This window comes from Ailuropoda melanoleuca, chromosome 3, assembly GCF_002007445.2.
Source record: "Ailuropoda melanoleuca isolate Jingjing chromosome 3, ASM200744v2, whole genome shotgun sequence".
Lineage (NCBI taxonomy): Eukaryota > Metazoa > Chordata > Mammalia > Carnivora > Ursidae > Ailuropoda > Ailuropoda melanoleuca.
The window spans coordinates 2,399,141-2,424,174 of NC_048220.1; the positions used below are offsets into that span (position 1 = coordinate 2,399,141).

The 25,034-nt window shown below is 38.9% G+C and overlaps 1 protein-coding gene across 3 annotated transcripts; it reads right to left on the reverse strand.

Moving 5' to 3' along the window:
• Window positions 1-1,875: 1,875 nt before the first annotated feature.
• On the reverse strand, window positions 1,876-24,825 carry LOC100464206 (T-cell-specific guanine nucleotide triphosphate-binding protein 2-like). 3 transcript variants are annotated; one of them, XM_034655808.1, is made up of 4 exons: window positions 24,631-24,825; window positions 16,046-16,083; window positions 5,824-5,955; window positions 1,876-3,945 (listed from the first exon to the last, which is right to left on the reverse strand). In XM_034655808.1, exon 4 carries the CDS (start codon window positions 3,923-3,925, stop codon window positions 2,600-2,602), a length of 1,326 nt encoding a protein of 441 aa, XP_034511699.1. In that variant the 5' UTR covers window positions 3,926-3,945; window positions 5,824-5,955; window positions 16,046-16,083; window positions 24,631-24,825; the 3' UTR covers window positions 1,876-2,599. The 3 variants fall into 3 exon arrangements, with proteins under 3 accessions (XP_034511699.1, XP_019648661.2, XP_011215342.2); XM_019793102.2 differs by lacking the exon at window positions 16,046-16,083; XM_011217040.3 differs by lacking the exons at window positions 5,824-5,955; window positions 16,046-16,083.
• Between the last annotated feature and the right edge of the window lie 209 nt (window positions 24,826-25,034).

Here is a 25,034-nt window from a genome sequence, read left to right on the forward strand (position 1 = left end):
GCAATTGCTGGATCACAGGGTAGCTCAATTTTTAACTTTTTAAGGGACCTCCACACTGTTTTCCAAAGTGGCTGTACCAACTTGCATTCCCACCAACAATGTAAGAGGGATACCCTTTTTCCACATCTTCTCCAACATTTGTTGTTTCCTGCCTTGTCCATTTTTGCCATTCTAGCTGGCGTAAGGTGGTATCTCAATGTGGTTTTGATTTGAATTTCCCTGATGGATAATGATTTTGAACAATTTTTCTTATTCCAACAAAGCTTAGATTAATTTGTTTTGATTTGCTTTGTATTTTTATAAATGTTGGGTCTTCTTGTTTAATTATACTGTTATATAGCTTTGTAAAACATTTGCATGTTCCAATGTAAAATAAATTACATTAGTAAAACCTTTACACCGACTCTCCACCCAATACCATCACTTCCCCAATACATAATTGAACTTTATTACTGAAGTTGTCTCGTATTTAAATAAAGAATATGTACAAATATATAATTCATATTTTACACTGTATTAAATCATCACTAACATACTATACATATAATTCTCCCTCTTACTTTTTGCATAACAATACATAGGATATTACTCACTCCTTTGTATAGGTGTCAAATCATCTATCTATTTTGTGGCTGTAACATTTCCTATTGAAGAATATTTGAATTTTGTGTTTTACCATTTCAAATACTTCTGCAATTAATAACTTTCAGCATATATCTTTTTGTAATTTTTCAGTTTATTATTTCTTCCCTCCTCAACTTTATTTAGGTAAAATTGGCCAACAAAATCACATATATTTAAAGTGTACAATGTGATGATTTGATATATATGTACATGTAGTGGAATGATTACCATAATCAAGTTAATTAATACATCCATCACCTCACATATTTACTTCATGTTTGTCTGTGTGTGTCTGTCTGTAAAAGTGCTTAAGATCTACTTTCTTAGCAAATTTCAAGTATTATTATTGTGGAATATAAAAGAGTGTTATAAATATAGTCACCATGCTATACGTTCATCTTATAACTGGAAGATCAAAAGCATTATACATCTCCCCACTTTCCATCCCCTGCTAACCACCAATTACTCTCAGTTTTTATGGCCCAGATTTTTCAAAGTGGGATCATTGGGGCAAAGTATAAAGGTCTGTTTTCCTAGGGATAGCCTAATCTGTACACACTGTGTACCCACCAACATTGTATGGCAAAACATATTTTTCTACAATTTCACCCACAGAATGTCAAACTTGCAATCTTCCCCAATCTAATAGGGGATAAATGATATCTTAGTGTCGATGCCATTTCTAATTTGTAGTTCCCTCCTTAGACAAGGAATTGGATATGTTTAAGGGCCTTTTTCATTTTTAATATTTATTTATTCATTTATTTTTAAACATTTTATTTATTTATTTATTTAACAGAGAGAGAGACAGCCAGAGAGAGGGAACACAAGCAGGGGGAGTGGGAAAGGAAGAAGCAGGCTCCCAGCAGAGGAGGGGCTCTATCCCAGAACGCTGGGATCACACCCTGAGCCGAAGGCAGATGCTTAATGACTGAGCCACACAGGTGTCCCTATTTATTTTTTTATAATAATTTTTATTATGTTATGTTATTATGTTATGTTATGTTAATCACCATACAGTACATCCTTTGTTTGATGTAGTGTTCCATGATTCATTATTTGTGTATAACACCCAGTGCTCCATGCAATATGTGCCCTCCTTAATACCCATCACTGGCCTATCCCATTCCCCCACTTCCCTCCCCTCTGAAGCCCTCAGTTTGTTTCCCAGAGTCCATAGTCTCTCGTGGTTCATTCCGCCTTCTGTTTAACCCCTCCTTCATTCTTCCGTTTTGCATTTTGCATTTTTTTAAAAATGTCCACTTAGATTCATGACAATCCTCTTTTCTCTTATTCCCTAACCTCTATTTTCAGGCACAAAATATACTGCTAGCAACCAAGGGGTGTCTAGACCTACAATTTGCAAACCCTTGGACTATTATCCCATCTTATACATTTCTCCCTCTCACAGTGTACCGCAGATAAATTTTTTCCTTAGCTAATATTTCTCTTCCATTTCCTGTGACACGCTCATTTCACTATAGTTAATGTTTATTAAATATAATGATAACCCTAGAAAGGACAAGTAGGATATCAGTCAACATTAACTGATAGTCTATTAATGATCAGAATTTATGCATTCACAACAGAACAGGAATGCCAGAAAATGGACTATGTGTGCAATCATTTAAAAAATCATTTCTGAAGATCTGTGTGAACAGCCATTTTTTACTCCTGTGCCAGTAGAAAAACCAGTGCTGAGTATGTAGTAACCATCACACAAAGAGATATTCTCTCTGCTAAGTATAACATTCCAGATTCCTGTCCTTCATTTTCCCAGGAAGGATCAAATGAAAAGATTCTTTAGAGCTGATTGTTCTCACTGTCAAATAACAGTCATTAAGTTCATGGTTTGTTCAAGAGTGTATTATGGAAATGTCTGTGATACACCTTGAGGGCAGTGGGTCTGGATTGTTTCAGGGACGTCCTAAGTCATCTTTCCAGGCACCAGTGCCAGGCCAACACTGAGAATCATTCAGGAGCTGGCTGCCTCACTTTTCCCATTTTCATTCCCAGCATTCTGAAGTAAACAGGCTTGCCCGGAGTCCACAGGGTCCTTAAAAATCTCTTCTTTTCTAAGAAGAACTTTTGCATCACTCACCACAGTCTCAAGGAAATAATTTTGCAGGTAGAAAATCTTCCTAAAGTAAACACCAGTGGCAAAGGGTCCTCCACTAACAGAGCAGAGTTTTTCCACATATCTCAACAGTTTTTCCCCTAATGACTCAACATCCTTCTCAATTGATAGCAAATGGGGAGACCTAAGGTTTGCCTTGAGTTTCTCCACTGACACGTGCAAGTCCTTGGCTATGATTTCCAGGGATGCATCATCCAGCCCAAAGTAAGACCTGTAGAGGGTTAAAGTCTGTTCCAGCTTCTCTACATCTTTATCGCTGATCAAACCCATGAAAGGGATGGTAGCCGATGCTCCAGCTTTCAGGGCCTCCAGCCAGACCTTCTGTCTCAGGGAATCCCTCTTCCGATCAATGGCAGCCTCAGTAACATTTGGCAGGTATTGCATGAAGATGTGGCGCTTGTGGGCTGGGAGCTCCCTCAGAAGGGTGGTCTCCAGGCTTTGGAAATCATAGTCAGACAAATCAAGGCTGGAGACTAAGAAGATCTGCGTGTCACTCATATTGGCTCTCTGCAACTGATCCACACAGTCATTGCGGATCCTTTGCAGGATTTCATCCTTATTGAAAGTGCTGGGTTTAGTTCTTTGTGCGTTATGTAAATCACTGTCCACTTTAGATCGGACAAAGTAGAATTTCTTCTTCATTTTTTTAATTGCTGTAGCCAGATGCACATCACTCTCTTTGAAGCGTGTAGCAGAGATGATAATAAAGAAATCATACTCACTAAATTTCATTTTCTTCAGATACTTCTGTGGCTGAAAGGTAATGCTCATGATACCAGGCAGATCCCAAAATATCACATTGGGAACCTTCGGGTGTTTGTATGAGATTCTCTCCAAGGTTGTCTCCACTGCCCCGGTGGGGGCAGCCTCTTCTTCCTCATGCCCCACCCCCCGCAGAGCATTGATTAAGCTGGACTTCCCTGCCCCAGGTTCCCCGGTCACAGCAATGTTCAGAGGGGCATTGTCAATGTCTCTCAATGCGTCACTAATTGCAGAAATCACTCTCTGAATGTTCCCCTCCTTCAGGTGTGTTTCGATCAACGTGATGGTTTCCTGAGAGAGGATTTTGCTTTCCAGCTTGAAGTCCTTAAAAAACTTTTCAAAACTGGATGCCAAATCACCACCCTTTGTATAAGGGGGTGTGGAAGAGGAGGACTGACCCATGGCTGGAGCAGTAGAAGGCACTATGGGGACAAGAGAAGAGGGAAGGAAAAAATTAGTACAACAAGGAGTGGCTTGGGCTGTGTTGTTAGGGACAGGTGTAAGGTCAGTCCTGGCCACAATATTGTATCCAGGAGCCCTTCTCTTTCTGTCCAGCATTGCCTTTGTTCAGGATCTTCCCTTATTTTGGAAAACCATTCTTCAACAAGACACTCTTCATTCTTCTGGACTAATTTCGAAGCCTGATTCTTCTATCCAAACTTTCCTGCCCAAACTATTCTTTACTTATCTTGCTTTGGTTTTCTTTATTTGTAATGCTATGAAAATATTACTTTTTCATTGTGGCAAATCTAAGGAGACAGTACCAGCACTTACCTCAACACCTCTTCCCACCTGTGGTGTAAGACCCTCCAGAAAACCCACTTCCAATAACCTCCAACATCACCATGTCATAGAACTTGGTTCTCACACGAGGCACCTAAGCAAGGATGAATGGCTCCTTTCTTTCTCAGAAAATATACTGTATATCTTCATTAGGAGGTAGAAACTTTTAATGATTACGAATGTGTTTTCTTTTATCTAGAAAGTATGCTGGCTCATGAAACAAGGTTTGAAAGGACTCTGTTTTTCATAGAACAGCAACAGAAGGGGGCATGGAGCCCCATGTTCTAAGAACTATGTTGGACTATCCACTTGAGGCTTGCTATGAGCCAGCTGTTCTGAGACCCCACCCATCACCTGCTTCATGCCTGTGTATAAAAGTAAACAGAAATCATGTAGGGGAGATAATCCACCTGGAGGACTGACTGATGCATAAAGTGTCAGAGATGTAAATGATCATGTTAGCAAAGACTGAAGCAAGAGCTGAATGGGATGTAAAATATCAGACATGATAAGGGGGTCCCTCTGTCACCTTCTCTGATGTCAATGAAACTGAGCAGGTTCTGGAGTCCTGGACCTATCTGATCACTGGAGACTTATACCTTGAGATGGGGCACCAGAAGAAATCATACCCAGCACTAAAGGTAATGTGAAAGATTTGTATACTGTCCCCTACAGAGATTGAGAGCAATGTTTTTAGACCAGGAAGCAAGTCACTTCAAGTCACCACTGATGTCTGGGAAGCATTCGGGCTGGAGAGATGTCCTTTGGCTAAAATGAGGAATCAGACACATCCTCCAGGGACTTCCTGGTAGCCATAGGCTGCAGCCCAGGAGAGGACGGCAAAAGATATTTTTGAAAGAAATTATTCAGACCAAGTGTACATTGTCTGGACTGGCACACATATGAATGGGGCATGCAGACATTCTCCTTAGAAGAGAAAACTGGGGGGAGGGTGTCTAGCTTGTCAAGGGTGAAAGAGGCAGCTATTAAACAAGCAGGAATCATGGTGCCAGCACTTCTGACTACCCAGCAGGAATATTCTTTACATACAAAAGAGTGAAAATCCTGAGCATCTGGCATGTGTAGGGACAACCTCTTGCTGTGTGGAGAGCAAACCACCCCACCACTCCTTTGGGGAGCAGGCATCTCACAAAGCAGATTGAGCAAGCCTGAGTGTGGAAGTGGCATATACAACCTGGGCCTCAAGGAGGAGCCAACAAGGTGAGACTCCAACCCCATCAGGTGTAGTCTTATGCCTGTGCATTCTCAGAAGATGGGGAAAAACAGAGTCCTTTAAACACCTTGTTTCATGAACCAGCACACTTTCTAGATAAAATATTACATAGAAGGGTGAGGAAATCTGACTGAGACAGGTCCTAAGGAATGGACAAATAAAGAGCAAGGGAACCAAATGACAGGGTTAGAGGGTAAGCAGATGTGGACAGCAAAATTCTGTGGGTTGAGCAAATTTCAACCTCACAAAAGCCATGCCCTATTGTTAAGGTTCTATACCTCACCTGATGTGGTGTGTGAAGCTCTGTTATTTATTATTTTCTTCTGCAATAACAATGCAGGGGGAGCAGAGGCAGAGTACTTTATGGTATCTGTGGGAGCTTGTATTTCACCCTCTGGCAGTGTGTCCTCTGCAGCTGGAATAGAAATGGGAGGGAAGGTGAGAAATCAATGCCAATAAACCTTAGATGTACACCTCTATATACATTGCTCATCTCATCCCCTTAACCAACCTGTAAGGACATATAATCATTCCCAACTTCAAATTAAAAATCAAATAAATGATGAAGTTGAGAGACAGACAATGAGGATCTTACTGTTAGCAATGCTCAGACCTAGGATTCAAGGTGAAGGCCCTCTTCCAAGGGCAGAGCTCTGTCTCAGGAAGCAAAGGCAGATTACAAAATTAGGTGGGGAGAGGTAAAATTAGGACTCGAAATGAAGTCAGTGTGAGACATACAGGATTTATAGTTCTATGGAGAGATGTGTTAAAAAGAAAGCCACGGGGCCATAATGGATCCATTTAGGTTAAAGCCCCAAGTCGGTAAACCAAAACTTAGTACCTAACAGCAGTTTCAATCCCCAGGGATGTAATCTTACAGCAGTCAACTTGACAGTTTCCTGGGCAACACTAAAAACTATACTGACAGATCATTTTCTCTCCCCTTAGGATGGCAACTGTGGCTAAACAAGGATTCTTTCCTCATAATTGTTTTTCTGCTTTCTCTCTTCATTTAAAAGCCTTTCCTTTTCTACAGCATAATGGAGCTCCTCTCTATTTCATAGATGGGCTATTACCCAATTCAAAAATTGCATAATAAAGTCAATTAGGTCTTTGGAATTACTTGGTTCAATTTGTTTGTTTAACAGATTTGGTGGCAGTGTCTAGATCCAAAGCAAACTTCTGAGTCTATTTGGGGACAACAAGAAATACATGTGTGGGGCCCAATGAATCCTTTTGAGTTCACTCTTTCTCAGCATTTCCAAGGGACACTGGTAAGTCCATCTTGCTTTGGGCTCTGCTCTTTTTTGCATTAGAGCTTCTGAATGAAGTACCTTTCCAACCCAGCGTTAGTGGATGACTCTGTCACTGACACAGAAGGCTCTGACAGAGCAACAGTTCTTAGCCCTTGGCTCAATCCAGGTGTCCGCATTGGAATCCCTTCCCCAGTTACAGTCCACAGTCTGTATTTACTGCTCTTTGGTGGCTTAGTCTGTTCCCCATATCCTGTCTGCAGTCTTCATTAATGGAGCCTGCTGGTTTAGTCAACAATGGAAATTTGTGGTTATGTGTAGAGGGCACTCTATTGAATAGTTCATAGTAACTTAAACCTAGGCCTTTGTTCTGAACTCAGATTCCAAGTTGGGAACTGTTGGTGGCAGCTACAGTTCTCCATATGTGTAGAATCAGGCTGAAGTTCCCATTCTTGAAGGTCTGTTGGTTCAATCCCTGTCCCAGTCTCTAGTTATTTGGGTATTCTAGTGTCCATAGTTCAATTACATCAGTACTGTTGGTTTCTCTTAATATGTCCATGAAGTAAAAGATTAACTTACAGTAAAACACTAAATAGGCAAATGAGTAAATAAATAAATAAAAAATAAATGAGATCTTTTTTTTAACGATTTTTTATTATATTATGTTAGTCACCATACAGTACATCCCCGGCTTCCGATGTAAAGCTCGATGATTCATTAATTGCGTATAACACCCAGTGCACCACGCAATACGTGCCCTCCTTACTACCCATCACCGGTCTATCCCATTCCCCCACCACCCTCCCCTCTGCGGCCCCCAGTCTGTTTCTCATAGTCCATAGTCTCTCATGTTTCGTTCCCCCCTCTGATTGCCCCCCCATCTTTATCCCTTTCTTCCCCTACCGATCATCCTAGTTCTTATGTTCCATAGATGAGAGAAATCATATGATAATTGTCTTTCTCTGCTTCACTTATTTCACTTAGCATTATCTCCTCTAGTGCCGTCCATGTTGCAGGAAATGTTGAGAATTCGTTCTTTCTGATAGCTGAGTAATATTCCATTGTATATATGGACCACAACTTCTTAATCCAGTTATCTGTTGAAGGGCATCTTGGCTCCTTCCACGATTTAGCTATTGTGGACATTCCTGCTATGAACACTGGGGTGCATATGGCCCTTCTCTTCACTACTTCTGTATCTTTGGGGTAAACACCTAGTGGTGCAATGGCTGGATCATAGGGTAGCTCAATTTTTAACTTTTTAAGGGACCTCCACACTGTTTTCCAGAGTGGCTGTACCANTTCATCCATTTGGAGTTTATTTTTGTGTATGGTGTGAGAGAGTGGTCAAGTTTCATTCTTTTGCATGTAGCTGTCCAATTTTCCCAGCACCATTTATTGAAGAGACTGTCTTTTTTCCACCGGATGTTTTTTCCTGCTTTATCAAAGATTAGTTGCCCAAAGAGCCGAGGGTCCATTTCTGGGTTCTCTATTCTGTTCCATTGGTCGATGTGTCTGTTTTTGTGCCAGTACCATGCTGTCTTTGTGATCACAGCTTTGTAGTACAGCTCGAAATCCGGCATTGTGATGCCCCCAGCTTTGTTTTTCCTTTTCAACAGTTCCTTGGAGATTCGGGGCCTTTTCTGGTTCCATACAAATTTAAGGACTATTTGTTCCAGTTCTTTGAAAAATGTCCTCGGTATTTTGATCGGGATAGCATTGAAAGTGTAGATTGCTCTGGGTAGCATGGACATTTTAACTATGTTAATTCTTCCAATCCATGAGCATGGAATATTTTTCCATCTTTTTATGTCTTCCTCAATGTCTTTCAAGAATGATTTATAGTTTCTAGAATATAGGTCCTTTACATCTCTGGTTAAGTTAATTCCAAGGTAACATATGGTTTTTGGTGGTATTGTAAATGGGATGGATTCCCTAATTACTCTTTCTTCAGTCTCGTTATTCATGTATAGAAATGCAACTGACTTCTGAGCATTAATTTTGTATCCTGCCACATTACTGAATTGCTCTATAACTTCTAATAGTTTGGGAGTGGGTTCTTTTGGGTTTTCCATATAGAGTATCATGTCATCTGCGAAGAGAGGCATTTTGACTTCTTCTCTGCTGATTTGGATACCTTGGATCCCTTTTTGTTGTCTGATTGCTGTTGCAAAGACTTCTAGTACTATGTTGAATAATAGTGGCGAGAGTGGGCATCCTTGTCGTGTTCCTGATCTTAAGGGAAAGGCTTCCAGCTTTTCCCCATTGAGAATAATAATAAATGAGATCTTTAAAACTCCAAACAGTTAAGGGCTCTACCTGCCAGCACATTGTGTATGTTAAATCTAAGATCCATGTTTCTTCTTCTTACCATGTTGGTAGGAATGAAAAGTGAGGCTGCACTCTGGAAAATAGTACAGAGGTGACTCAAAAGGTTAAAAATAGAACTACCATATAATCCAATAATTGCAATACTAGGTATTCACCCAAATAAAAAGATACTGATTCCAATGGATACATGCACCCCAATATTTACAGCAACATTATCTACAATAGCTAAACTATGGAAAGAGCCCAAATGTCCCCTGACTGATGAATGGATAAAGAACATGTGGTACATATACAGAGAATGGAATATTATTCACCCATAAAAAAGTCTTCCCATTTACAAAGACATGGATGGGCTCAAAAGCTAATGATGTACTTACTGTATGGTGACTAATATATCATAATAATAATAAAAAAAGATGTGGATGGACTATCATATCATTCTGAACACCTATGAATTCAACCTGAGATGTAAGAAAAGAATTGCTGAATCTCCACAAGTAGAAAAGTGACCACTTTTTGCAAGGTAGGAGGTACATGAAAGTGAATCTGAGGGAAGATATTGGAAGATAAAGAGAGGGGGAGGGAGCTTCCATAACCCAGCTATGGGAAAGCAAAATAGCCCCAGAGCACAAAATTGGAAATCTGCTGTAGAAATCTTCTCCAGTGAAAGACATCCCTGCCTGAAAGGTGCTGACTAGGTGAAGCGGGGAAGAATCCTAGGTAGGACGGTATGGTCTTAGAATCCACTGAATCACAGAAAGAACTGGGAGTGCCTGAGTCAGTAGAGTTTCCAAGCATTGGTATAGAGAAACTAGTCAGTGAGCTCCAGAGGAGGCTCTCAGCTCAGTTTGCCATAAACCACAAGGCGTGGCCCAATGGGGTGACTGCTATCTGCATGGGGTCCCTGCAAAGGATGGGAACATGGGAACCTTCTACCTTCCCCTGGGGCAGAGCAGGCTCATACAGGATCCGGCAACAGCTCTCTGTGCAGGAGCCCTGTAAAGGACAGTAACCGGTAACCATCCACCTTTCCCCAGGAGGATTGGTGCAGGCTTGCACCGCAGGAGTCTGCAGAGTTTGGCACACAAAAAAGTGAAGACTGTTTATCCCTGAGAGACGGGACCACGATTTTTAAGCTCTGGGGCTGGAGATTGGGCATGGCCATTTTTATTTTGATCCTCTAAAGAGGCATGAAAAGCCTTCAGTGAAAAAACACCATTCAGAGCAACTAAAAACAACTTATTTTGAGTCTGGTCCACTCACAAGAGGAGATGAACTATTCTCAGGCAAGGACACCTAAGACCCAGCACAGCAGGAGCCACCCCCAGACGGCCAACCAGAAGAACAGGTAAACAGCAAGCTTACAGTTCACATGAGATTGTAAAACTCCAGGGCTAGGAGAAAATAGTATATAGAATTTGAGGTTTTTCCTTATGATTCATTTATCTTTCAGTTTAAAATTCTGCATTTTTTTCTTTTTTCCTCTTTCAACTAGTTTCTTACTCTATCAACCCTTTGTTTTTAAGTCTTTTTTAACTTTAACTTTTTACATTTACTATATAAGTGTGTGTGTTTATATATTCATTTTGGCTTCCTTTCTCCATTCATATGAATACACACACACACTATATATATATATATATATATATATATATATATATATATATATATACTATATATATATACACAAAAAATATATGTATTTTTCTGTATTCGATTATATATATATATGTAATTGTGTGTGCGTGTTATACACACACAAAATACAAATATATATATTTTGTTTTGCTTTCCTTACAATTTTGGGATTTAGTGTCTTCTAACACAGACCAAAATACACTCAGGATGAAGTGGATCACCCTGTTTTGTCCACCCTATGAAATTATATACTATCTTCCCCTGTCCTTTTTTTTCTTTCCCTTTTTTTTCTTTTTCTTCTTCATTTTTTTTCTAGTTTCTGACCTCTTCAGATTTGTCTAGTGCATATTTCACTTGGGTTATGGTTCATATTTTTTATAATACTCACTCATTCATTATTCTCTGGACAAAATGACTAGAAGGAGGGATTCACAACAAAAGAAAGAACCAGAGGCAATACTCTCTGCCACAGATCTAATTGATATCAATATAAATAAAATGCCAGAGATGGAATTCAGGATAACAATTATAAAGTTACTAGCTGGGCTTGAAAAAAAGGATAAAAGACATGAGAATATCTTAGTGCAGAAATGAGATTTAATCAGGCCAAAAATAAAAATGCTCTAACTCAGATGTAATCTAAATTGGATACTCTAACAGGGAGGATAAATGAGGCAGAAGAGAGAGGGAGTGACATAGGAGAGAAGTTGATGGAAAGGAAGGAAGCTGAGGAAAAGAGAGATAAACAACTAATGGACTATGAGGGGAGGCTTTGAGAAGTCAGTGATATCATAAATCAAAACAATATTAAGATTATTGGGGTCACTGAGGAAGAAGAAAGAGAGAGAGGACCCGACGGTATATTTGAGCAAATCATAGCTGAGAAATTCTCTAATCTGGGGAAGGAAGCAGGCATTTAAGTCCAATAGATAAAGAGAATGCTTCTCAAAATAAATAAAAATAGATTACACCCAACATATAATAGTGAAGCTTACAAATTTCAAGGGAAAGAGAAAAATCCTGAAAGCAGCTCAAGACAAGAGGTTCTTAAGCTACAGGGGTAGAAACATTAGTCTGACATCAGAGCTATCCACAGAGACCTGGCAGGCCAGAAAGAGCTGGCATGATATATTCAGGGTACTAAATGAGAAAAAACATGCATCTGGGAATACTTTATCCAGCAAGGGTGTCATTCAGAATGGAAGGAGAGATAAAGAGTTTCCAGGACAAACAAAAACTAAAGGCATTCATGAACACTAAGCAAGACCTGCAAGAAATATTAAAGGGGATCCTATAAGCGAGGAGAGAGCCAAAGAGTAACATAGACTAGAAGAAACAGAGACAATCTACAGAAACATGAACTTTAAAGATAATACAATGGTATTAAATTCATATCTTTCAATAGTTACTCTGAATGTAAATGGGCTAAATGCTCCAGCCAAAAGACACAGGTTATCAGATTGGATGAAAAAGCAAGACCCATCCATATGCTGTCTACTAGAGACTGATTTTAGATTCAAAGTCACCTCCAAATTGAAAGTGAGGGGGTAGACAACAATTTATCATTCTAATGGACCTCAAAACATAGCTGGGGTAGCAATCCTCATATCAGAAAAATTAGATTTTAAACCAAAGACTGTAGTAAGGGATGGAGAGAGATACTGTATCATACTTAAAAGGTCTATCCAACAAGAAGATCTAACAATTATAAGTATTTATGTCTCTAACTTGGGAGCAGCCAATTATATCAACCAACTGATAACCAAATTAAAGAAACTCATTGATAATAATACAATAATAGTAGGGGACTTCAATACCCCACACACAGCAATGGAGAGATCATCTAAGCAGAAGATCAACAAGGAAACAAGGACTTTGAATGACACACTTGACCAGATGGACTTCACAGATATACAGAGAGCGTGCCATCCTAAAGCAACAAAACACAATCTTCTCAAGTTCACATGGAACATTCTCCAGAATAGATCACATACTGGGTCACAAAATTAGGTCTCAACAAAAACAAAAGATTGGGATTATACCCTGCATGTTTTCAGACCACAATGCTTTGAAACTTGAACTCCATCAGAAGAGGAAATTTGGAAGGAACTCAAACACTTGGAGGCTAAAGAGAATCCCACTAAAGAATGAATGGGTCAACAGGGAAATTAGAAAAGAAGAATTTTTTTTAAAAACTCTTGGAAACTAAGAAAATGAAAACACAACTGTTCAAAATCTTTTGGAAACAGCAAAGGAGGTCCTAAGAGGGAAGTACATAGCATTATAAGCCTTTCTCAAAAAATTATAAAAGCCAGATACACAAGCTAAACTTACACGTAAAGGAGCTGGAGAAAGAAGAGCAAATACAGCCTAAACCAAGCAGGAGAAGAGAAATAATAAATATTAAAGCAGAAATCAATGAAATAGAAACTAGAAGAACAGTAAGACAAATCAATGAAACTAGAAGTTGTTTCTTTGAAAGAATTAATAAGATTGATAAAGCCCTAAGCAAACTTATCAAAAAGAAAAGAGAAAGGACCCAAATTAATAAAATCATGAATGAAAGAAGAGAGATCACGATCAACAGCTAGGAAATACCACAATTTTAAGGACACACTATGAGCAACTATATGCCAACAAGTTAGTCAATCTGGAAGAATTGGATGTATTCCTGGAAACTTATAAACTACCAAAACTGAAACAGGAAAAAAATAGAAAACATGAACAGACCTATAACCAGCAAGGAATTTGAAGCCATAATAAAAATCTCCCAAAACACCAGAGTCCAGGGCCAGATGACTTCCCAGGGGAATTCTATCAAACATTTAAAGAGGAACTAATACCTATTCTTCTGAAGTTATTTTTTAAAAAGATTTTATTTTTTTTATTTGACAGAGAAACAGTGAGAGAGGGAACACAAACAGAGGGGAGGGGTGAGAGAGAAGCAGCTTCCTGCTGAGCAGGGATTGTGACATGGGGGTCGATCCCAGGACCCCGGGATCATGTCCCGAGCCAAAGTCAGATGCTTAACAACTGAGCCACCCAGGCAGCTATAAAGTTATTTCAAAAATAGAAATGGAAGGAAAACTTTCTATGAGGCTAGAATTACCTTGATCCCAAAACCAAAGAACCTACCAAAAAGGAGAATTATAGACCAACATCCCTTATGAACATGGATGCCAAAATTCTCACTAAGAAACTAGCCAATAGGATCCAGCAATTCATTAGAAGGATTATTCACCACGACCAAGTGGGATTTATTCCTGGGCTGCAAGGGTGGTTCAATGTTCACAAACAATCAATAATGTGATATATCATCACATTAATAATAAAAAAAGGTCAAGAACCATATGATCCTCTCAATTGATCCAGAAAAAGCATTTGACAAAATATAACATCCTTTCTTGATGAAAACTCTTCAAAGTGTAGGGATAGAGGGAACATGCCTCAATATCATAAAAGCCATCTACAAAAAGCCCACAGCAAATATCATTCTCAATGGGGAAAAACGGAGAGCTTTTCCCCTAAGTTCAGGAACATGGCAGGGATATCCACTATCAGTACTCTTATTCAATAATACTAGAAGTCCTAGCCTCAGTAATCAGACAACAAAAAGAAATAAAAGGCATTCAGATTGGCAAGGAAGAAGTCAAACTCTCACTCTTTACAGATGACATGATACTTTATGTGGAAAACCCAAAAGACTCTACCCCCAAATTGCTAGAACTCATAGAGCAATTCAGTAATGTGGCAGGATATAAAATCAATGCACAGAAATCAGTTGCATTTCTATACATTAACAATGTGACTGAAGAAAGAGAAATTAAGACATTGATCCCATTTACAATTACACCAAAAACCATAAGATGCCTAAGAAGAAACCTAAGCAAAGAGGTAAAGGATCTATACTCCAGAAACTACAGAACACTTATAAAAGAAATTGAGGAAGACACAAAGAGGTGGAAAAACATTCCATGCTCATGGATTGGAATAATAAACATTGTGAAAATGTCTATGCTGTCCAGAGCAATCTACACATGCAATACAACCCCTATCAAAATACCATCATTTTTCACAGAGCTGGAATAAATAATTCTAAAATTTGTATGGAACCAGAAAAGACCCTGAGTAATCGAAAGAATTTTGAAAAGAAAACCAAAGTTTGTGGCATCACAATGCCAGACTTCTAGCTATATTGCAAAGCTGTAATCTTGAAGACAGTATGGTACTAGCACAGGAACAGACACTTACACCAATGAAACAGAATAGAGGGCCCAGAAATTGACCATCAACTCTATGGTCAACCTATCTTCAACTAAGCAGAAAAGAATATTCAATGGAAAAAGGACAGTCTCTTCAATAAATGGCACTGGGAAAATGGGACAGCCACATGCAGAAGAATGAGAGTGGTCTTTTTGCTCACACCATACATGAAGATAAACTCAAAATGAATGAAAGACCACAATGTGAGACCGGAATCCATCACAATCCTAGAGGAGAACACAGGCAGCAACCTCTTCAGCCTTGACCGCAGCACTTCTTGCTGGACACATCTCCAAAGGCAAGGGAAACAATAGTGAAAATAAACTAATGGGACTTCATTAAGATAAAAAGCTTCTGCACAACCAAAGAAACAGTCAACAAAACTAACAGGCAGCTTACAGAATGGGAGAAGATATTTGCATGTGACATATCAGATAAAGAACCAGTATCCAAGATCTATAAAGAACTTCTCAAACTCAACACCCAAAAAACAAATAATCCAGTCAGGAAATGGGCAGAAGATATGAACAGACATTTCTAAAGAAGATATGGAAATGGCCAACAGATACATGAAAAAGTGTTCAAGATCACTTGGCATCAGGGAAATACAAATCAAAACCACAATGAGATACCACAACATACCAGTCAGGATGGCTAAAATTAATAAAACATGAAACAACAAATGTTAGCCAGGATATGGAAAAAAGGGAACCCTCTTACACTGTCGGTGGGAATGAAAGATGGTACAGCCTCTCTGGAAAACAATGTGGAAGTTCCTCACGTTGTTAAAAATAAAGCTACCCTATGACCCAGCAATTGCACTACTAACTATTTATCCCAAAGATACAAAGGTAGTGATCTGAAGGGGCACCTGCACCCCAATGTTCATAGCTGCAATGTCCACAATAGCCAAACTGTGGAATGAGCAAAAATGTCCATCAACACATGAATGGATAAAGAAGATGTGGTACATATATGCAATGGAATATTACTCAGCTAGCAGAAAGGATGAATACTTACCATTTACATCGATGTGGGTGGAACTGGAGAGTAGTATGCTGAGTGAAATAAGTCAAACAGAGAAAGACAATTATCATATGGTTTCACTTATATGTGGAATATAAGAAACAGCACAAAGGATCATAAGGGAAAGGAGGGAAAACTGAATGGGAAGTCATCAGAGAGGGAGAAAAACCATGAGAGACCCTTAACTATAAGAAGGGTTGCTGGAGGGGAGGTGGGGGGGGATGTGGTAATTGGGAGATGGGCATTAAGGAGAGCATGAGATGTGATGAGCACTGGGTGTTATACGTAACTGGTAAATTACTGAACATGACATCTGAAACTAATGATGCACTGTATGTTGGCTAATGAATTTAAATTAAAAAATAAAGATAAAAAAAGATGTGGATGGAGCTAGAGATTATTACGCTAGACTCACGCAAAGAAGCATACCATATGATTTCACTCATATGTGGAATTTAACAAACAAAACAAATGGTCATAAGTGGCAAAAAAGAGAGGGAAACCAAGAAAGAGACTAACTATAGAGAACAATCTAATGGCTACCAGAGAGGAGATGGGTAAGGGGATGGGTGGAATAAGTGATGCAGATAAGGGAGTGTACTTGTGATGTGCACCAGGTATTGTATGTAAGTGTTGAATGTATTGTACACCTGAAGCTAGTGTTATACTGTATGTTAATTAACTGGAATTTAACAAAAACTTGGAAGGAAAAAAAGAACTATGATCCTGGAAACCATAAAAATCTACCAGCCTGTTTTGTAGAGCCACAAAATAAGGCCAGACAAAAATGTGTGTGTTGTCCCCTATTTCTGACCAGTATGACCGGACAGAAATGTGGATTTAACTCCATTTATGGCTAAGGTCCTACCAAACTGCAGCCAGCCCTCAGGGGAATTACAACCTAGAATTACAGTGGCCATTATGAAGAATGTTCCAACTAGATAAAGTCATTTAAGAAGTCCACTTAAAAACAAAGGCTTCAAAATTCCAAAAACAGCTTCATTGAAAGTGTCATTGCAAAAAGCTGCTAAAAAAATGTAAAAATACAATAAAAGTACCCAATACAAAAGACTATAAGACTGAAGTAATCCTTACTGTTTTCCACTATCCTCCTTTATTTGAATACTCATTCTAAATGATCCTCTGTCTGAGGTATCTTGACAGAAACCACAAACAAAAGTCAACTCTAGAGGCTATTTAAAGTTCACCTATTCCTTTGCCACCCCCAAAATTTCCCCTGTTTATCTTGATGGGCTTATGAATTATTGGTCTTAGGAAACTTAAATCCTTCTTGGAGGATCTTGAATTCTACCTCTGCCTCCTACAGTTATACATCTTATCATGTCTTTGAAATATAAACACACTCACAATCACTGGAAAGTAAAGTGTAGTGGAAGCCTTTTATAAATCAAACTCCCCAAAACTGGGTATTGTGCCCATACTCTGGCACAGTCTCCTTAAGATTAATTCCAGGGATAAACAGAAATCTTAAAAAGCTTCTCTACAGATATTGGTAACTATTAAGTTTTTTTCTGTGTGTTAGTGTGTGTCCATATATATATGCAGTAAATATGTGATACTTTTCTATCTCTGGAGGGTTTTGTTGTAAAAGATCTCTATTTAGTTGGCTTGAAGGCAAGCACTTGTAAAGATTGAGCATTCTAAAACTCTGAGAAAGATAGAAACTAATCTAAATGTTCATGTTCATGTGATCTGAAATATTTAGTATTAAAGGTAATTTAAATTTGCTGGTTTAATTGAAATAAACATCTGTTTAGAGTTGTGAGCATTAAATTAACATTTTTATTCTACCTGTGCTAACCTAAAGTCAAATAAATAATTTGATGTCACCTCTGTCACAAAAATTTTTTTAACAGATTAAAACCATCAAGTGAGATTTACTCCTAGGATGCTAGGTTGGTTCAATATTCACAAAACACTTAATGTGACTCATCAGATCAATAAGGAAAGGGACAAAAACTATGTTGTCATTTTAATAGATGCAGAAAAAGCATTTGACAAAACATAACATCCATTTATGATAAAAATCTTCAACAAGGTAGGTCTAGAGGGAACATACCTCAACATATTAAGGCCATAAATGAAAAACCCTCAGTGAACATCATACCCATTGGAGAAAAAAAATGAGAGCATTTCCCCTAAGGTCAGGAACAAGATAAGAATGTTCACTCTCACCACTTTTATTCAACATAGTGCGGAAAATCTAGCTATAGCACTTAGACAACATAAAGAAATAAAAGTCATCCAAACTGGTTAAGAACAACTTTCACTATTTGTGAATGAAATGATACTATATACAGAAAACCCTAAAGAGTCTACCAAAAACACTAGAACTGATATGAATTCAGTAAAGCCACAGGATACAAAATCAATGTACAGCATTCTGTTGCATTGCTGTATACTAATAATGAAGTAGCAGAAATAGTAATCAGGAAAACAACCCTATTTACAATTGCAACAAAAACAATAACATATCTAGGAATAAACAACCAAAGAGGTGAAAGACCTGCACTCTGAAAACTATAAGATACTGATTAAAGAAATTCAAGGCAATGCAAAGAAATGGAAAGACATTCCATGTTCATGGGTTAGAAGAACAAATATTGTTAAAAATATCTCTACAACACAAAGAAATCTACAGATTCAATGCATGCTCTACAAACATGCCAACAACATTTTTCACAGAAATGGAATGAATAATCCTAAAATTTCTATGGAACCACCAAAAATCCTGAATTTCCAAGACAATCTTGAGAGAGAAACAAAACAAAACAAAACAACTAGAGGTATCACAATTCCAGGCTTCAAGCTATATTACAAAGCTGAAGTAATCAATAGAGTATGGGACTGGCATAAAAACAGACACATAGGGGAGCCTGGGTGGCTCAGTTGGTTAAGCATTTATCTTCAGCTCAGGTCATGGTCCCAGAATCCTGGGATCGAGCCCTGTGTCAGGCTCCCTGCTCAGCAGAGTCTGTCTGTCCCTCTCTCTCTGCCCCTCCCCTTCCCATGTTGTCTCTCTTGCACTCTCTCTCTCTCAAATAAATAAATAAATAAATAAATAAATAAAATTTTATTACAAAAATAGACACATAGACCAATGGAACATAATAGAAATCCCAGAAATAAATCCACAGTTATATTGTAAATTGATATTTGACAAAGCAGGAAAGAATATACTAAAGGCAAGAGATACACTTCAACAAATGATGTCAGGTGATCTGGTCAGCTACATGCTGAAGAATGAAACTGGATCACTTTCTTATACCATTCACAAAAATAAAGTCAAAATGGATAAGGACTTAAATGTGAGACCTGAAACCATAGAAGAGTGTGCAGGCAGTAATGTCTTTGACACCAGCCACAGCAACATTTTTCTAGATGTCTTGTCCCCTGAGGCAAGGGAAACAAGAGCAAATTAAACTATTGGGACCACATCAAAATAAAAAGCTTGTGTACAGCAAAGGAAAAACTTTTATGCAGGAAGGGCAAAAATCAGCAAAACTATAAGACAGCATACTGAATGAAAGAACATATTTACACATGATATATGTAATAAAGAGTTAGTATCCAAAATCTATAAGGAAATAATACAAGTCAAAACACAAAAAACAAATAATCCAATTTAAAAATGAGCAGAAGTGGGGCACTTGGGTGGCTCAGCTGGTTAAGTGTCAGACTCTTGATTTTGGCTCAGGTCATGATCTCAGGGTTGTGAGATTGAACCCCACGTCAGGCTCTGTGCTGGCATGGAGGCTGCTTAAAATTCTCTCTGTCCCTCTGCCCCTCCCCACTATACTCTAAATAAATGAGTAAATAAAACGGGCAGAAGACATGAACATCTATTTCTTCAAGGAAGACATCCAGATAACCAATAGACACAATAAAAGATGTTCAACATCACTCATCATCAGGGAAATGCAGATCCAAAGAATAATAAGATATTACCTGATGTATGTCAGAATGGCTAAAATTAAAAACACAAGGAACAAAAGTGTTGGGAAGGATGGGTAGAAAAAGGAACTCTAGTGTACTGTTTGTGGGAATGCAAACTGGTGCAGGCACAGTGGAAAACAGTATGGAAATTTCTCAAAAATTTAAAAATAAAACTACCCTATGATCCAGTAATTGGACTACTGGGTATTTACCCAAAGAATACAAAAGTACTAATTCGAAGGGATACATGCACCTCCATATTTATTGCAGCATTTTTTTTTTTTTACAAATGCTACACTATGGAATCTGCCCAAGTGTCCATCAATAGATGGACAAAGAAGATGTAGTATATATACAATGTATCATTACTCAACCATAAAAAAGAAAGAAATGAATCTTTGGAAAGGAATTTTATGCATGTCAGGACTGACTCACATTGGAATGAATAAATTTTAATGCAAAACTAAGCTGGTGCAAAATTAATATTTGGTTTCCTATCTGTTAAAAAAACAAAGTTTTCATTTTCTTGTTTTTAACATTTGATCTACCTTTGGCAATAGGTTGTTAAAGATTCTTTTCCATTTAAATGATCTTCCTAGAAAACAAAACACATGTGAAATTCCTAGAAATTTGATACCATCTTAATATAATGTTATCACTTGTAATCACTCTCTGACCTTCTGAAATTGCTGTCATCAAAATTGAGGCTCACACTGAAAGAACTACACCAGAGAATCAAGACAATGCCCCAGTGGACTCTCATGCAAAGGCAGCCAGCAAAAGAATCATAAAGATTGTGGCACATGTGGATAACATCCATTCTGCTGCTAGAAAAATGTCCCCTCATTGTGAGATTTTTGCCATCCTAATGTCAGAGTAATACGGTAACACTCTGCTCCTAAACCAGAGAAAATAAGGTGGATAAACAATGGCTGTAAGTTGAACAAACAGTTAAGGCTTTGGGAAACCCAAGACAGCTGCTTGATTTTTCCTCACTCCTTGGTAAACTCTATTTTTTGTTTTTTTCACCCCTTCACCAACCATAGTACCTTTAAGATGACTCAAACTATGACTAGACATTCGAGAGGCAATTTGTATAAAATGTGAGAACAGTTTACCACCAATGTCTGATTTCTCAGATCCATTATCCTGGAAAAATTAGTTTTGCCCCCAGAGGCCACACATGTATTCCCTCTGGACTTTGAACACCTGCTGATGGTTTTAATTAACTAAAACCTAGTATGAATTATCAATATATTCTTGATGTTATCTGTATGTTTTTCACGTATGTTGAAGATTTCTCCTGCTGCAAGCCTGACATTCTCACAGTAGCATAGAAACTAGGAGAAAATGTGTTTGCCACATGGGATATACCTTCCATAATCTCTAGTGATTGAGGCAGCCATTTCATTGGACAAATCATACCAGCTTAATAAAAACCTTGCAGACTTCTTGGAATCATCATTGGCCCAATCACCCTCAATCATCAGGCAAGGTTGAGAAATCTAATGGGATTCTCAAACTTAAAAATTTTAAACTAGCCAAAACTACTGGACTTCCCTGTCCTAAGGTATTATCTTTGGACTTGCTGACTGTTTGCAGTACCCTCTTTGGGCAGTGTAAACTCATCTCACACAACAGAGTCACTGGCAGACCAATATTTATTGGTATACAACTTTCTGCTGACACCTTGTTGTCTCATGCTAGTATGACCAACTACAGCAAAATATTTAAAGTTTTACCATTAAGCCTATCATCAATAGGTTAAAGATGACTTCCAAGATCTCAAGTCAAAGCATCCTGTTGGTCATAGTCTGGTGACTGGGTATTCTGGAATTGTCATTTTGCACTCCATTGAAAGGAATCTTACCAAGTGCTCCCAACCACTGACATTGCTACAAAACTAGAAGGTGTTGAGTCTTGGGTGTACATTTCACAGCTAAAGAAGTCTTTACTTGACACCTGGTCCTGTGCGGATGCTAGAAATCTCTAAATCAATTGAATAGGAAGATAAGTAGCTGACATTGAGGTAGACTGCCTTCATCCAAGACCACAGATAAAGTCTTCACACTATAACTACATGTGAAACCCTTTCTCCTTTTTTCCCTTTCCTTTACTCTGGCACACTCTGGGAAAAATAATGCCCTCAACTGTATGTCTAAGCCAGTTGGTCAGAAGGGGGAGTAAACTCCAGAATTTTAAACAACCTTTTAGTGGTGCCTGGGTGGCTCAGTCGTTAAGTGTCTGCCTTCGGCTCCGGGCATGGTCCCAGAGTTCTGGGATCGAGCCCTTCGTTGGGCGCCCTGCTCTGCTGGGAAGCCTGCTTCTTCCTCTCCTACTCCCCCTGCTTGTGTTCCCTCTCTGTCAAATAAATAAATAAAATCTTAAAAAAAAAACCTTTTAATTCAGGCTAAGAGAAAATCTAATCATGTCCCTAAATTTTTCTCGAGCAAAATATGACATCACATTGGTTGGCTTCCTTGGATTTAGATCACTGAGTTAAAAAAGACCAACCAGGACACATTCATGACTCAGAATTTGCTTCCTTTGACTAGGCTATGCCTCCCTGGTTAACGGTAAGTTTACAGGACAATTTGATCGGGAACCTGTCCTTAACTCCTAATATGTTGCAAAATCCATTCCTAAGACAATAGATGCCCAAGAAAGATCCTTAGACTCTCTGGCCAAAGATTTGCTTTTCTTTTTTTTTTTTTTTTAAGATTTTATTTATTTATTTGACAGAGATAGAGACAGCCAGCAAGAGAGGGAACACAAGCAGGGGGAATGGGAGAGGAAGAAGCAGGCTCATAGTGGAAGAGCCTGATGTGGGGCTTGATCCCATAACTCCGGGATTACGCCCTGAGCCAAAGGCAGACGCTTAACTGCTGTGCCACCCAGGCACCCCCGGTCAAAGATTTTCTTAACAATAAGACAGCCTCTGATCATCTTTTAGCCTAGCTAGAGCTGTCTATACTGTGATGAACAGCACCTGATGCATCCAGATTAACACTTCTGGAGAAACTGAAGCACAACTACATAAGATCACTGAGCAAGTCATTTGGCTGACCCTTCAATAGGGTCTTTTTTAAAAAATTTATTCAATTTTGGGTCTTGGGTACCATGGCTTCAAAGTGCACTCCAACCATTGAAAACTATCTGTCCATAAAAATCATATTAATCAGCCAGGTACACTCTGTGTTCTTAAAATTTTTAAATGCATATTCACAAGTGCTAGCCACTAAGCAAGTAATCTCCCTGAGACTGGAACATCAGAAAAAGAATGTAGAAGAGGAATGATACCAAAATTGTGAACCTGAAGTCATCACCTGTGAATATGAGAGATTAACCAAAAGCATCATGACATGTGAGTACCATACAAAGGATCAACAAAAGCTGGGAGAACAAATGAACAGTAGCCCAAGTTGGCACCAAGGCCTTCCATTTTGATCACATCTCTAAGTTAAGCTGAGAGTCTGATCAAAGTAGGGGAATTGTGAAAAAGAAGTTCCACAGGGCCACAGGGTCACAGGGCCATAGGAGCCACAAGTTAAGGCCTGACCTCATTAAACCAAGACCGAATACCTCATCTAACTACAGTTTCACTCCCCTGGGCATTTGTAATTTAACCAGTCAGTGTAGGAGTTTCCTGATTAGCCATGGGAAATTTGCTGATAGACCATTTTCCTTCTCCATAGGAGAACAATCCGGACTAAAGTAATTCTTGGGGAGCCAGCATGGCTCAGTTGGTGAAGAGTCCTACTCTCAATGTCAGCTCATGTCTTGATCTCAGGGTTGTGAGTTCAAGCCCCACATTGAGCTCCACGCTGGGAGTAGAGTGTACTTAAAAAATTTTTTAAATTAAAAAAAAAAAAGCAATGGGTTCTTTGCTCATTTTTTTTTCTTTTTCCCTTCCTCACTTCCTTTAAAAACATTTTGTTTTTGGGGTGCGTGGATGGCGCAGTTGTTAAGAGTCTGCGTTCTGCTCAGGGCGTGATCCCGGTGTTCTGGGATTGAGCCTGCATCAGGCTCCTCCACTAGGAGCCTGCTTCTTCCTCTCCCACTCCCCCTGCTTGTATTCTCTCTCTCACTGGCTGTCTCTCTTTGTCAAATAAATAAATAAATAAAAATCTTAAAAAACAAAACAAAACAAAACATTTGTTTTCCTTCAGTTCAATAGAGCTCCTTTGTATTTGCTAGATAAGATACTACCTAATTCATGACTCATTTAATAAAGCCAATCACTCCTTCCTACTTATTCAGTTGAATTGTTTTTTAATAGATAATACGCATTATCTCCCCAGGGAAAGGTAGTTAGGCATGAGATGGGGGGAGAGTCTGATGCTGAAGCTCTTGGGGGAAAAGCCCCTATCCACTGACACCCCAGACATTCACATGTTCCTTCTAGAGTTCACAGGCATACAGTTCTCCAACAGCCCTCTGAAAATGCCCCAAATAGTTAAATTCTTTAACTGGCTTACAGCCATCCATCAGCCATCCTGGCCCTCAGCCTTCCAAGTCTACAGCACCCAAAATCAAGCATTCAGAGTGTCCCACCCTTAGATGTACAGATCTCTAATTCTATTTTTAGATCTGTACTCAATCCAAAGAGATTCCTTGCTTACCAGCTCCTGAAGGAAAAGAGACTTCTGGTGTCAGAGTTGAGCTCTGAGTATGTTCCCTGGCAGTGCAGGAAATGCTGAGCCTGGTTGAAGTGGTCCCTGCAGCCCACAGCAGGAGCACCCCTCTGCACAGACTGGCCTTGCACAGCAGAGATTAAAGAGCTAACTGTCACCCCAAATGTCTACACTGCTTGTGAGGAGCAGGCAGGACTTAAATAATCTCTGGCCTCTGCTCCACCCTCACAGGAATCTGGCCAATAGTAAGAAGCAGTCATCACATTGCAGAGCCCCACATTTCCAAAAACAGAAAGTGATATCAAAGTTCAGTAGGTTTCTCTTCTGAAAAACACAGCCATTTCCAGGAAGTGAAACTGAAAGGCACCATTTACTCCTATTGATTTTGCGTG

Bases quoted from the DNA above. Each gene is read 5' to 3' on its own strand.
- LOC100464206 (XM_011217040.3), bottom strand. From the start codon at position 3,925: ATGGGTCAGTCCTCCTCTTCCACACCCCCTTATACAAAGGGTGGTGAT.